Source organism: Trachemys scripta, chromosome 2, assembly GCF_013100865.1.
Source record: "Trachemys scripta elegans isolate TJP31775 chromosome 2, CAS_Tse_1.0, whole genome shotgun sequence".
In the NCBI taxonomy this organism is placed as follows: domain Eukaryota; kingdom Metazoa; phylum Chordata; order Testudines; family Emydidae; genus Trachemys; species Trachemys scripta.
Window position 1 is genome coordinate 39,346,683 of NC_048299.1, and position 15,490 is coordinate 39,362,172.

Here is a 15,490-nt window from a genome sequence, read left to right on the forward strand (position 1 = left end):
TGGTTTAATTATTGCAGTCTTGCAGAACTCTTGCCTCTAGCACACGGATACTGATGCAATACTGATGACTGGAGGCTGATTTTACTCCAGAACTATCCTTTTGTAACACTAGCTCAGGCGGTGCCTAGATTTATACGCTTGGAAATGTATCAGTGTGTCAAGGTTAAGAGATCTGCTGTCAGAAAGAAAGCCATATTTTACACATGCAAATGAGATTCTGGATCTAAGTACGTTTGTTGCTTAGCCACAAAAAGTAAATTATTTTGCTTATCTTACTGTTGTAAAAGCATTCATTGTGGGAGATGATAGACTGTTATTGCCCATCTTGCAAAATTTTCAGGCATTCTTTATGATACTCTAGCAAAAGCATTAGCAATTCCTACTATATTCCAGTGTGTGAGTTAGATAATCAAACAAGAATCCCCAAAGAGATCAGAGAAAGAGGCATGATTTTAACAAGCTGGTCAATTTTAACTACTGCCTTGTGAACCGGTCCAGCACCAGGAAACTAGAATATAGATCAGATGCAAGCAAATGTCCCTGCAAATATTCTGTACTTTTTACTTGGGTTGGGAATGGATTAGAAGTTAATAAAGGTGTGTCCAGTCTACTGGATAATCATCTCTGTCTAAAAGCCACTTGACTTAGCATGTTTTAATAAATAATAGGGACAAATTTTCAAATCTGGGTAACTAAAGTTAAGGACAAAGATTAAGGACAAAGATTATAAATATCTAATTAAAAGTGGCCTGATTTTCAAAGGTGCTGTGCAGCTGCAAGTCCTCCTGAAATTCAGCACTTCTGAAAATCAGGCCATGTCTTATCCTGTGCCTGCGTATAGATCGCATAATTCACGTTAGGCACCCAGATCCAAAAATCTGGGCAAGAGTGTACTAACTCCACCTACATGGGGGAAGGGTGTCATTAGCTAGATTTTCAATGTCAAACTGCCCCCTACTGTCCAAGAATTCTTTCTAGAGGATGGATTAAAAAGTCCATTTGAAAGAACTACAGCTTTTCCCACACTTTACGTAAGAAACTGAGCAGCTGGTAAGAATTATATTGAAGTGTCTTTTAGTCACTATGCTTCTATTGTTTTTCTGTCCTCTACCTCCCTGCTTCCTTTTCAAAAAGCTTTTTAAAGGACAGTGTTTTCAAAAGTGATTAGTAACGGATGCTCACTGAGAGGCACTTTACTGAGGCCTGATCATCAGGAAGGGCTGAGCACCCGCCCTTTAAATCAAGTTCCTTTAAGGTGTCTCTAACTAAGAACTCAAAACCTGAGGCACCAAGAATAACTAGTCTCTTTTGAAAACCATGGTTTCCATTCCTGTTCTTATTTCTCTAGCAGCTTCTTTGGAGACTGGGAAGGTCAGACTGTCTTATCAAGCAGTCAGATAATATCCCCTCAGGCTAAGCAGATGGTTTCAAATATGTCTTTATTTACTATATTCATATTGGGTAACATGTACAGAAGTACCTAAATGACTTAGGAGCACTTGACCCATGACATCATTATTCTATACCTTCCCTAGATTTTGTTCATTCATAGGAATTTTTATAGATACTCCTTTATTACTAAAGCATATCAGAGAAATATGTATGGAATAAACCAGACATACTGTATATGTCAATCACTTGCCCTTCTTAAATCAGTCTGCCATACCTGATCATGATTCACATTTAGATAGTGCTCTTTGTGTTCAATGCAAGCACTTTAATCATTCAAATAGTCCACATAATAGCTTTGTTTGGTAGGCAATTAAATATTATTGTGAATGACAGAAAAATATGGGATGTGAAATTAAAATAAGGTTTCAACTATAAGTAACTATCAGGCCTTATTTAATTATTTCTGCTTGTTTAACAGGGCCTCAGCATGGCTGTGGTGGTTATTTGACAAATTCAAGTTACAGCTTTGGCTCTCCAGACTCTGACATGGATGGCACATATGACAAAAACTTGGAATGTGTGTGGATCATAGCTGCATCTGTAAACAAGTTGATCAACCTCACCTTCACCTCATTTGTTCTTGAAGCACGATCTTCTCAAACATGCAGATATGATTATGTCAATGTAAGACAATCGTATTCTAATCTAATCATGACATATATAAACTACTTTGTTCAATATGTTGGATCAAAGAATTAAAATTTAATCAGTAGAGGGAGATCTTCTTCACAAAGAAATTAAATTGCTTGTTTTTGAAAATGAAAGTTCTTCAGTATGATAAATTATTGAAGGACTGAAGGTGAAATCCGGGCCTCTGGGAAGTCAAGGGGAATTTTGCCATTGACTTCAATGGGGATAGGTTTCACTTTCAGGATTTAACTGAATTGTAAGTAAATGTGTAGCCTACTTAATATATAAAATGCCACAATCAAAATAGGACTTATACTGCAGACAAAGTCAAATACTTTAAAAGAACACTTGAAGAATTACTTTATCCTACCAAACTGTTTGAAAGCACTTCTTATTTTAAAACTTATGAAAAGGTAAATCCAGATAATGGATCCTCATGTCTTGACTCCATTCAGTTGTATATGAGTGCATAGTAGGCAGGACACATAGCAGGACGTTCTGAAATGCTGGTGCCCAGCATCAAGTTGGGTATACTGTAGATCTGGTCAAGAATTTTCCACCAAAATATTTTTGATGGAAAATTGCTTTTCAATTAAATGGACACTTTTGAGTTTTCATCAAAAAATGAACTCCCCACCCCAACCAAAAAGTTTGAATTTTTGGCTGCTTTCTTGAATTAGGGATCTAAAATAATTAGATCACACTTTTTAAGATAATTAGCTTATTTGAAGATGTGAACTATGATAATCAGCAATTTTTAGTGAAAGCCCAAGAGCATCTTCCTTTCTTGTAATGGGAGGAAAGGGTCTTAAAACTGTAAAGTCAAATAAGGGTTCAGAGAACTAGACTTTTGTTAATCTATTTATGAATATGTTTATATTTAATAGCACAAGTGCCAAAAATATTAGTGAGGTATCCAGCGTTTTCTCCCCTTTTAGCTGTATGATGGAGATAATGAAAATGCCAATTTAGCTGGCACATTTTGTGGGTCCATCGTGCCAGCTCCATTTCTTTCTACCAATAACTTCTTGATGGTGAAGTTTGTCACAGATAGTTCTGTGCAAAGGGCTGGTTTCAATGCTACCTACGCCGTTGTGGATCGTAAGTATTTTATTTATTTATTTCGTTTATTTATTTATTTACCCCAAAGAGAAATGTGTAGGTAGTGGGTAGGTGCACTTTGCGTAACTCTGTGAAATGTCTTATGACCAAATTAAAAGCAGCATCACTGGACTCCAGCTGCAGTCCAGTCTCTTTTGATTGCAGGATGGTTGTCAGCCTCAAGAGCAGGGGTTCTCAAACTGGGGGTTGGGACCCCTCAGAGGGTCACGAGGTTTTACATGGAGGGGTCGCGAGCTGTCAGCCTTCATTCCAAACCCCGTTTTGCCTCCAGCATTTATAATGGTGTTAAATATATAAACAAGTATTTTTAATTTATAAGGGAGGTCACACTCAGAGGCTTGCTATGTGAAAGGGGTCACCAGTACAATAGTTTGAGAACCACTGCTCAAGAACAAAATGAGAACAATTCACCATAGAGGGTTAATATGTATCATGAGAATATGGAAAACAAACATTTCTCTGCATGTAGAACGTATGCAGGCACAGAGATTGATAGATGTAGCTTGACACTGTGATCAGAGTGTTTTCTATTTATACTTTGCATCTAAAGAATCATCAAAAGATCAATGTGAAATCATAACGAATTCCAATAAACAATTAAGCAGTTTTGCTGAGGTGGACAGCTTTTTCACACGCCTTGTGGTATCGAGATACAATTAATTAAGTTGTTATTGCTTTCAATAGGATTGTGTGGTGGAACATATAATGCAACTTCTACCCCACAGACCACAATGTCACCTAATTTTCCAAATGCCTATCCACCATTTACTGTCTGCACATGGATCATTGATGCCCCGCCACAGCAGCAAGTCAAACTGGTGGTAGAGGCATTCCACCTCCATGCCAACCAGGACTGCTCTCAGAATTATCTAGAGTTCCAGGACCCAACAATGGTAAGACATGCACAATTCAAACAAAGTCAAACAAAGTTAGTAGCAACCATCTAGCTCTCACCTTGTTTGGAGCAGAGACAATAGAAGGATCACTGTTTGGGGGTACTGCGAGTCATTGTGTTAATGATACTGGATTAAATTCATTCCTATACAGGGGGCCCATACAAGTCATTATGCACTATCACTTAAGTCTCATAAGTGGCCTTATGCAAATCCTGTGCACATGGAACATTTCACTCACTGTGTACAGTACTATGTTACTTCTCATAATTACACCAAACCATGCTCAACAGCAGGCTTTCATAAACAGACTTGATATCATATTATTCAAGAATCATGATAAAAACAAATATTCTTGCAAATAGTGGGGTTTATGGAAAAGGCACAGAAAGAAACAGTTTGTTTCCATTGTATTAAATTTGACTAAACCTTCTTTTGTTGTTTCAATTTGGGCATTAAAACAACTGTTAATTTTTGGTTGCCCTCTAGTGGTGGCTGAAGGTCAATTTTTAACATATTTAGATATTACATTACTTTTATGGAAATGTTAGAGTGTGAGCTGTATAAAAAGTACACATAAAAATAATGTCAGGAATATAACAATAAGCTTTTAACCCTCATCCCAAGCTCCATTGGTTTTTACCATCTATTACCATCAATAATCAAAATGCAGTTAAAATTCAAATTTTTACACTGTGAAAATACTGTAACAAAATGATACATTACATTTAATAGTAAAAAAGGATGTTTTTCTTGAATGTTTATACATGTAACAAAAATGCAATTTTGATACCTGAGAACATATAGAACATGGACTATCGCAACTAGCTACTGATTACAAAGATAATGCCTTTATAAAAACAACGAGGAGTCTGGTGGCACCTTAAAGACTAACAGATTTATTTGTGCCTAAGCTTTCGTGAGTAAAAAACCCACTTCTTCAGATGCGTGGAGTGAAAATTACAGATACAGGCATAAATATATACTGGCACATGAAGAGAAGGGAGTAACCTTACAAGTGGAGAACCAGTGTTGAAGGCCAATTTAGTCAGGGTGGATGTGGTCCACTCCCAATAATTGATGAGGAGGTATCAATACCAAGAGAGGGAAAATTGCTTTTGTAGTGAACCAGCCATTCCCAGTCCCCATTCAAGCCCAAGTTGATGGTGTTAGGTTTGCAAATTAATTCTAGTTCTGCAGATTCTCTTTGAAGTCTGTTTTTGAAGTTTTTTTGTTGAAGTATGGCTACTTTTAAATCTGTTATTGACTAGTCACCTTCTACAGGACAGGCCCAACAAGGAAAATAACAGAACACCACTGGCCATCACGTACAGCCCCTCTTCAGCGCATCATCAATGGTCTAGAACCTATCCTGGAAAACAATCCCCCACTTTCACAGGCCTTGGGAGGCAGGCCAGTTCTTGCTTACAGACAGCCCCCCAACCTGAAGCAAATACTCACCAGCAACTACACACCACACCACAGAAACACCAGCCCAGGAACCAATCCCTGTAACAAACCCCGTTGCCTTCTCTGACCATCATAGGACTCAGCTACACCAGGCATACCATCAGAGGCTCATTCACCTGCACATCTACTAATGTGATATATGCCATCATGTGCCAGCAATGCCCCTCTGCTATGTACATTGGCCAAGCTGGACAGTTGCTACGTAAAAGAATAAACGGACACAAATCAGACATTAGGAATGATAACATACAAAAGCCAGTAGGAGAACACTTCAATCTCCCTGGACACTCAATAACAGATTTAAAAGTAGCCATACTTCAACAAAAAAACTTCAAAAACATACTTCAAAGAGAAACTGAAGAGCTACAATTCATTTGCAAACTTAATACCATCAATTTGGGCTTGAATAGGGAGTGGGAGTGGCTGGCTCACTACAAAAGCAATTTTCCCTTTCTTGGTATTGACACCTCCTCATCAATTATTGGGAGTGGACCACATCCACTCTGACTGAATTGGCCTTCAACATTGGTTCTCCACTTGTAAGGTTACTCCCTTCTCTTCATGTGCCAATATATATTTATGCCTGTATCTGTAATTTTTACTCCATGCATCTGAAGAAGTGGGTTTTTTACCCACGAAAGCTTAGGCCCAAATAAATCTATTAGTCTTTAAGGTGCCACCAGACTCCTCGTTGTTTTTGTGGATACAGACTAACAGAGCTACCCCCTGATACATAATGCCTTTATAAAATGCTGCCCTGGCAAGACAGAAGCAAAACACTGTATAATGTAAACTTGGGTTTAAACACCTGTTTAGTTGAGGTTTTTTCCTTTTTTTAATGTAAAATATACAAAAAAAAAAAAAAGTGTGGTGAGAGTATAAACTGTTCATCCAGAGAGTTGATGATGCTGAGTTTACTTTGCATAAGAGTGGATCTGAAAGACAAGATTTTTAATCAGATTTTAATATGGCAACATATCAGATTGCAGTAAGATCACCTAACGGTAGGTAGATAAACGGAATTACCATTTAACTGCAATTTGTAAGTTACTTATATTTATTTAATTCCAGGGTAACCATGGACAGGTCAATAGATTTTGTGGCACTGAAACTTTTGTAGTCCCTGAGTTTTATTCTTATGGTCGGACTGCCATTGTGACTTTCAAATCAGAGGAATACATGATTAATAACAGAGTCAGGTTTACCTATCAGACTGCAGGTAAGCCTTGAAGAAGTTTTTAAGGCATATGCCTACAGATTCTTTGTTCACTATGGAGAGTAAACAAGCAATGACGCAGAAATTTGTAATGCTTACAAATGTTTTGTTTTTCCTCCTCCCCATCTCCTCCCCCGGTCCAACACAGGTTGCAGCCGAGAATATAATCAGTCATTTGGTTATCTGAAGAGCCCTGGCTGGCCTGGTCTCCATCCCAATAACTTGGATTGTACCATCATTCTACAAGCTCCTCCGAATTACACTATTTCTCTTTTTTTCCATGCTTTCAATTTGGAGGACAGCAGCCGATGTTCTTTGGATTTCTTAGAGGTACTGAGAAATTATCTATTATGCACTTGATACATAGCCCATGGAAATCAGGAGTCTTTCCTTTTACTTTAGTAGGTTTGGCTCAAGCCCTACCTAAATGGACATTAGAGACTTCACTATTGCTATCAATTTTACACTGAAGGTGCTCAGATACTACAATGATGGATGGCAGTATAAAATTCTAAAATAGATGTCTAGATAATTTCATCATCAGCTTGCTGCTCCTCATCCAGGTGTCGCTGTCTGCTAGGCATTAAGCAAGCTTCAAGATGGTGTAATTTACATTTGATGTTAACATCTGTGGAAAAACAGATCTACGGACTCACAGGCTGATCAGTCAGCACATATGTGCTAAAATCTCTTCAAAAATATACCAAAATAGTAGTTACATGATCTGTAGTGGAAGATGTAGGGTAGCTGAAAAGGTGTTTTCTGGATAGAGGGGAAAGTTTCCTACCAGCCACATAAAGCCATTTTCTTATTCTTTTTGGGGGTGGTGAAGGTTTTACCATATATATCCTTAAGTTTCTGATGTAAATTGTTCAGATGCCAGAAATCAGAAGTTTATTTTGTGGAAGGATCTAGTCTTCATTTCTCCTTTGTTACACTCCTTCCTTCACCCTCTTCTAGAGATGGGTTTGAACTCTGTAGTATGACCCCATCTCTGCCTTCAGTCTAGCAGGATGAAGAGGCAGTTTTCAGATATCTGGGATATTAAAATTTCTCAACAGGAGCAAAACATATAGGGGTATATTTTAAATATAAAGCTTAGGCCTTACGCAACCAACTCTCATTAAAAGGAAAATGTACTATACCATAAAGTTTAGCTTAAAATTGTTGGCCGTATTTGTTCTGTGCAATCATTTAGAAAGCCTAGAGAGACTGGTTAACTGCCTTCTCTCCCTTCTGAGCAGCAACTTGCAGCAAGATAGAAAAATACATGTAGTGAATATTCCCAATGAAACTTCAGTTGTGCCTTACTTAAGAATCACAAATCCTTTGCTCCCTGCTTGTGGTTTGTTTCCTTGTACGCCATGAAAATGAATGAAATGTTAACAATGGGTTTGTATTCCTTTAAAGGTCAGAAATGGTAGTGATGCAGGTTCCCCACTACTTGGCAGGTATTGCGGAAACACTGTGCCCAATCCAATCTTCCCTAAAAATCATGTTGTATACCTGCGTTTCAAGAGTGACATTTTAGTTGCTCGCGATGGATTTGAGATCACTTGGACTTCATCACCAACTGGTAAGGCAGTGATAACTTGGTAATCACATCTAGCACTTGTACAGAATAATAGGTCTGAAGGTTGAAAGGCACAGCATTTTTAATTCAGCGAACAAGAGGTTAAACTAAACATTATCCAAACTAGCCTTAGATTACGTCAAATATTTTAGGGAGCTGGGAAAATTGAATACCATCTTTTTCATTTTAGGTTATTCTGTGTCAAATCAGCCAAATAAATAGGTCATTTAATGCCATCAGTTTTAGGTGAAACTCCCAATTGACCAGATTATGGCCCATTGATGACTTGTGCCTCCCGATACTGGGAGCGGCACAATCTAAAGGAAGAGGACACATGACCGCCCCATGTGTCTCCTCTGCCCAGTGACCTCCCTGCTCTGTGCCCAACCCGGAGCCGCTGCACTCTCCCCGCTCCACCAGAGTTACCTGCGGGGGTGGGGGTAGGGGATCTGTCTTTGCATGTTCGGCTACTCTCCCTGGCAGTGGGAGGGAGCCACTTTGCATGTGGCTGAAGCTGACTGCTCCCACTGCCTCTGTGCAGCGTGGTGGCAACCTGAGAGAGAGCCTGGCTGGGGAGGCAGCAGCCCGCCCCACCCCTTTTGCTCCCTGCCCAGGACCAGCGGCCAGGGACAAGGGTCGAGTGACTCAGAGCCCCCCTTCCCTCAGCACGTTTCTAGCTCGCTTGGCCCCTGTCCCCGGCAGACAGGCCTGGGCAGGGAGCAGAGAGGGCAGGGCGGGTTATTGCGCTGCACAGAGCAGCGACCCAGAGGGCTGGCGTGAGAAGTAGCTGGTCCGCCCCTTTCACTCCCCCCTTTTATCATTTTCCTGTGTGAGTTCATTCCAGTGTGTAGTGATTGTCTGCTTTCACCCACATAGTTGCTATTGGGGCATTTAGTGCACTGGATGAGGAACACCACTTGTTGTGATAGGCATGTGTAGGACCCAAGGATCTTGAAAGGTGTGGGAGGGTGCTGAGCATTGTAGCAGTGGAGATATGTCTGCTGGTTTTGCATCTGTTATTCTGGCAGGGTCTGGTGCTGCTTTGGTGTGTCCTGGTTTGTGGGGAGCTTGCTTCTGATGATCTTGGAGAGGTTTGTGGGTTGTTTGAAGGCCAGAGGAGGGGGTTCAGGAAAGATTTCTTTTGGGATAGGGACCCCATCAAGTATGGGTTGTAATTGTTTGATGATACTCTATATGGTGCTGGGCAACCTGTGGCCCATGGACCGCATGCGGCCCGTCAGGGTAATACACTGGTGGGCCGTAAGACAGTTTGTTTACATTGACTGGCCAATGGGAGCTGCGGGAAGCGGCGCGAGCTGGCCGCGGGCTGCAGGTTGCCCACCACTGCTGTATGGGTTACAATGAGGGTGAAACCAGACAATCACTATGCTCTTGAATGAACTCACACAGGAAAATGATAAAAGATAAAAACACCACATCATCTGCGGGTGAACACTTTTCACAAAGTGATCACTCTATATCTGACCTATCAGTCCTCATCCTCAAAGGAAACCTGCACAACTGTTTCAAAAGACAAGCCTGGGAGCTTAAATTTATAACTCGGATAGACACTGAAAATCATGGACTGAATAGAGACACTCCATTTATGGCTTATTATAACAATCTATAACCCACTAACAACCCTACCACAGCTGCTTCCCCACACTTTCTTCCCTATGATTGTAGAGGTGTTAACAGGCCATTTCACCTTGAATGGTCCCTTGAAATATGTTAACTACTTATGCTAAACAATCTGTTCCACCTTGTTTAGCTGTGACAGTCTGAGTACATTTCCCAAACCAGAAGAAGAGCTCTGAGTAAGCTTGAAAGCTTGTCTCCATCACCAATAGAAGTTGCTCCAATAAAATATATTACGTCACACATTTTGTCTCTCTCCATTCTTCCAGATCATGCAATCTCCCAGCATCCCTGAGTGCTAACACCATGGAAAAGAACCTATACAAATATTGGTATAAAGCAACTGCTTTGTACAGTATTATGTAGAAATAAACATTTAGAATTAATGAATACTCTCTGTTTCCAGGATGTGGAGGAACCTTATATGGAAACACTGGTTCATTTGCCAGCCCTGACTATCCTGCAACTTACCAGAACAATACTGATTGTGAATGGATCATTATTGCTCCCAAGGGACGAATTGTTACAGTTAACTTTGTTTTCATCAGCATTGATGACCCAGGTGACTGTACTAGGAGCTACCTGATACTTTACAATGGGCCAGATGCTAGCTATCCACCGACTGGACCGTACTGTGGGATGGTATGTATTCTTTATTTTGTTGTAGTCATTCTTTAAAAGTAATTGTTACTCATTTGATATTTAAAATTGCTTACCTAACTCTGAAAGCAATTATATATGTGTGATGAAGTGGGACTGTTCTTAATGTTTCCTCTGAATACTGTGTGGGTGCCTCAGTTTCCCCTATGCATTTCTTAAGTCTCTAGGTGGTGGGATAAAGGCCAGTGTGCATAAATGGCTGGCACTCTGTCTCCTAGCAACAAATGGCTGTGGCCCTTCCCCCTTACAAGGGAATAGCTAAAGGTGAACAAAGTAATCAGGTGACCTCCTGGCCCGGGAAAGAGACAAAGGCCAGAAAGGAGGGGCTGGAGGGGTTTTCAGTTTGGAGCTGGCTGGGGACAGGGAGTGAGGGCAGATGGGGTTGTCTGGCTTGCTGGGCCCCAGAATGGACCCAGCTGAGGGGTCCTGTTCTCTGGATCTACAAGCTCTGTTTTAGACCGTGTTCCTGTAATCTAATAAACCTCTGTTTTACTGGCTGGCTGAAAGTCACGCCTGACTGTGAAGTGGGGGTGCGTGCAGGACCCTCTGGTTTCCCCAGGACCCCGCCTGGGCGGACTCGCTGTGGGAAGCGCACGGAGGGGCATATGCTGAATGCTCCAAGGTCAGACCCAGGAAGGTGAAGCCGTGTGAGCTTCTTGCCCTGAAGACAGTCTGCTCCAAGGGAGAGGAGGCTCCCCAAAGTCCTGATTGGCTTTGTGAGGAGCAGTTCCAGAGCATCGCCCGGGGACTCCGTGACAATATAGACAATAAATAAAGCTGAATAAACTGGGCTTCTGTTGCATTCTATTAAGAAGTCCTCTAGTCTTTTCAAATGGAGACATTATAGTGACATCTACTGGGCTGCATCAAGACTTTTTTTTTCTCAGAACTCATCTGCTTTGTTTGTGTTCCAAATGATGCTGGTAACAGCCTGTGAGCAAAATCCACCTGCTATGCTCCAGTGCCAAGTGCAGCAATGAATGAACTGAAAATTGGGACCACAGTTTTTAAACCACATGTGGCTTTTTTAATGGGTAAATGGGGAGCCTGCATATCAGACTGGCTCTGCTTATACCTAATAATTATATTGTCAGAGGGTAATGTTTAAAGATGTGAATTGGTTTTTTAATATTCTTTTTCTCTTTAGGATACAAACATTGCTTCATTTACTGCTACATCACATCAAGTCTTCATAAAATTCCATGCTGAATATGCAACTTTACCATCAGGCTTCCAGTTAACTTGGACCAGCTAGAACCATTATTCCAAGGAAGTACAGTCCCTCAGTACTTAGCTATGTTGCAGAGACATTAGGGCATAAAGTGACTGTTTGAGATACGACTGTGATCACTATAATAAAAGTAAATTACTGTAAATATAGTTGTGCATTTAGAATTATTTCAAACAAATTTGAGCTCCTTTTATATTTAAAAGAATGTCTGCTTCTTTACACACAACTGTGAAAATGTGCTGGATGTTAGTATTTAAAATATAATATGATTTAAAAAAATATGCTATAAGATTAGAAATAAATGTTCTCTAAGCAAGTAATTTTCTAAAAATATGTACAAAAATATGCTTTGTAACTTACTGTCATAAAAATTGTTACACAGAAAAGATGAACACAAAATATACTGCATCTGAGATGCTAGGAAAATAATCTCAAATGAAAAAAATACTTTCAAATCTGATTAGGGGATTTAGACACATAACTGTAATTAATTAATCAGCTACGAAAACCCCAACCATCATTTCAAGTATGTTTAGATAAAGCTAATCTTTTTCAGAAACAGTCTCCATCTTGTAAATATTTACACGAGTAACTTTACTTATGTTGGTAGATCTATTGAACTCACAGGACTGAGTACTTTAAAAAACTATCCATTTTATTTAAGACCTTGATCCAGCAAAGCACTTAAGCATATGCTTAATTTTATGCACTTGAGTAGTCCCATTGAAGTCCATGGGATTACTCACATGATTAAAATTGACCATGTGTCTAAGTGGCTGCAGAATCGAAGCCTTAGACTTTGCATACTGTTATAATTCTCATAATTTTCATTGAGATATTAACCTCTTGAAGCTTCTCAAATCTATTTTAAAATTAAAACAGATTATTTATAAGCAAAATATAGAAACTAAATGATGTATGTAGCAGTAACTCTGATTTCTCAGACAACTTGTTCAATAAACGTAATTTCAGAAAAGGACATACAGAGGAATAGTCTTTCAATTTTGACTACAATTGTTTTGGTCTCTGTGACCAGAAGGGCAGGCAAACAGCTCCCTACTTCTCCAAGTTCAAAGTTCTCTCTGAGTCCAATTGCCTGCTTCAGTCACAAGTGAAAAATGGTCTCAGCATAGTATCTATCAGCTGCTGGTTCACATCATATAACTCCCACACACTTTGTTACAATCCAATATTCATTAAGAATCTCTGGAATGGACTGGCAAGTAAGGCCAATGTGCAGATCTGTAAGGGGAAATTTAAATCATCTACCCTTGGTTATGGGTCTTGCCAACATTAGAAAATTCTCAATTCATAACTACGCAGTCACACACAAAATAAAGAGGAGAAAAGCTGTTAAGCTGACCAGTTCGTTAAAATACATTTTTGAAAGTTTTCCATGTGATGAGGGAGATGGGCTGTCTGACCTGGTGTAAAAATGGGAATCTCAGGCCAGAAGATGACCCTAAATTTTCTAGCCTTGGCCTTTGGCCCCCACCCCTTACAGTTACCACAACCGCAAACATATGTCTAAACATGAAAGTCCTTGTAAACAATTAGGACAAAATCATGTTTAACATTGTACTAATTAACAGTTTCTCACATTATGCATTTTTCTGATCTAGAGAACGACTTTGATAGTGCCCTGGATTTGTTCACTTGAAATAAACTCTACAACTCAGTGAGCCTTGGTGAAAGAAAGAAGAGAATTATATGGGATGAAAAGAAACTTATAAAATAAACTAGGCATGGCTGACTTTTTCCAGTCAGATTTGAAGTTTGTTCCACTTTAAAAATAGCACAATAGTTTTGTAATTTTGCCTGATTTTATTTATAATTAAATAAAATGCACAATTTCCTTTGAAAAAATAAAAGTTCCAGAAAAGCACACATGAGCTGTTCAATATAGTTTTTGGTACAAGGTTCATTTGCTCTAAAGCAACTGTTTCTGACAAAAATAATCAGGATCTAAAATCAGAATAAATTATCAGTCCTGGTAGAAAAACAACAACAGTGCTCTTCTCTAACATTAGAAACCACAACAAAAATACCACTGCAGATTAAGGAAGAGAACTTTAAAGAAAAAAGCTGTTACTGAGCAATGTTTCCATCTCTGAAGGTACAGAGCAATGTAAAGTGCTTATTGAAAATTACTGTGCAGCACAACACAAAGAAAACCAAACCTGTCAGGGGGCAGGGGTGTGGATGGGGGTCAGGGGATGGGCAACATGGGGGTGGGAGTCCTGGGGGGGGGCCTGTCGGGGTGGTGGTGGGGGATAGGGGTCAGGGCAGTCAGGAGACAGGGGGGTTGGATGGGGTGGGGCCTCGGGGGTGGTTAGGGGTGGGGAGTCCCAGGAGGGGGCAGTTAGGGGACAAGGAATGGGGGGGTTGGATCGGTCAGGGGTTCTGAGAGGGACAGCCAGGGGGCGGGAAGTGGGAGGGGGTCGGATAGGGGTCGGGGGCCAGGCTGTTCGGGGAGGCACAGCCTTCCCTACCCAGCCCTCCATACAGTTTTGCAACCCCAATGAGGCCCTTGGGCCAAAAAGTTTGCCCACCCCTGCTCTAGGAGGAAGCCCTTCCATGTGCCTGACTTTCTCCAGGGTCTGCCCTGTGGCTTCTCTGCCTCCTTAGACTAGACCTCTGTGCCTGCACCACTCCAGCTTCACACTGTTAGCGCCATTCAGCAAGTCCAACTGAGACAGACCTGTCATAAACAGAGAGTTAAGGGCTAATTCCTCTTTTACCTGTAAAGGGTTAAGAAGTTCACATAGTCTAGCTGACACCTGACCAGAGGAACCAATGGGGGGACAAGATGTTTTCAAAGAGGGAGGAGGGAAAAAGTCCTTTGTCTGTTCAGTAAGTTTTGTGCCAGAGTGAAGGATCCAGGAATCAGCCATCTAACATTTTTTAAAAGTAGTAAGTATTTAGAGAAGGAATGTATTAGATTATTTTTATTTTCTTTTGTGACTTCTTTTGCATAAGAGGGAGAATCAAATTGGGTTTCTTTTGTGTAACTTTAAGGTTTTGCCCGGAGGGAAATACTCTGTGTTTTGAATCTGTTGTCTGTGAGATTTCCTTGCATGCTAATCTCACAGAGGTATTCCTTTCACCTTTTTTTTCTTTAATTAAAAGTCTTCTTTTAAGAACTAGATTATTTTTTCCTTGTTTTAAGATCCAAGGGTTTTTTGGATCTGGGCTCACCAGGAATTGGTGGGAGGTGAATCTTCCCAATCCTGCCAGGAAAAGGGGGATAAAGACTGGGGAAATATTTGGCGGGGAAGACAGTTTCCAAATGACTCTCCCATAAACGTTTGTTTAAACCATTTGGTGGTGGCAGCTACTAGATCTAAGCTGGTAAGTAAGCTTAGGGGTTATCTCATGCAGGTCCCCACATCTGTACCCTAAAGTTCAGAGTGGGGGTGACACCTTGACAAGACCCCTACTGAACATTTGTACACTCTTCAGGGACTAGTGCACGTCACCAGATTTGCAGTGACATTCATACAGCATTGTAAAACAGCAGGGTTTATTAGTCATCTGGAACACATCTTAGGAAGTCCTTAGGTGAGCATAGAGCAGTGGTTCTCAACCAGGGGTACGTATACCCC

The 15,490-nt window shown here is 40.5% G+C and overlaps 1 protein-coding gene across 1 annotated transcript in view; it reads left to right on the forward strand.

The window, feature by feature from the left end:
• CUBN (cubilin) overlaps positions 1–12,030 on the forward strand; it is a 219,340-nt gene extending 207,310 nt beyond the window's left edge. Inside the window, exons 60-67 of the mRNA XM_034760353.1 lie at positions 1,871–2,076; positions 3,021–3,183; positions 3,889–4,097; positions 6,639–6,786; positions 6,932–7,113; positions 8,194–8,359; positions 10,401–10,636; positions 11,802–12,030. Coding sequence (XP_034616244.1) covers positions 1,871–2,076; positions 3,021–3,183; positions 3,889–4,097; positions 6,639–6,786; positions 6,932–7,113; positions 8,194–8,359; positions 10,401–10,636; positions 11,802–11,909 — 1,418 coding nt within the window. The 3' untranslated portion in view covers positions 11,910–12,030. The remainder of the gene's footprint in view (positions 1–1,870; positions 2,077–3,020; positions 3,184–3,888; positions 4,098–6,638; positions 6,787–6,931; positions 7,114–8,193; positions 8,360–10,400; positions 10,637–11,801) is intronic.
• The last annotated feature ends 3,460 nt before the right edge of the window (positions 12,031–15,490 follow it).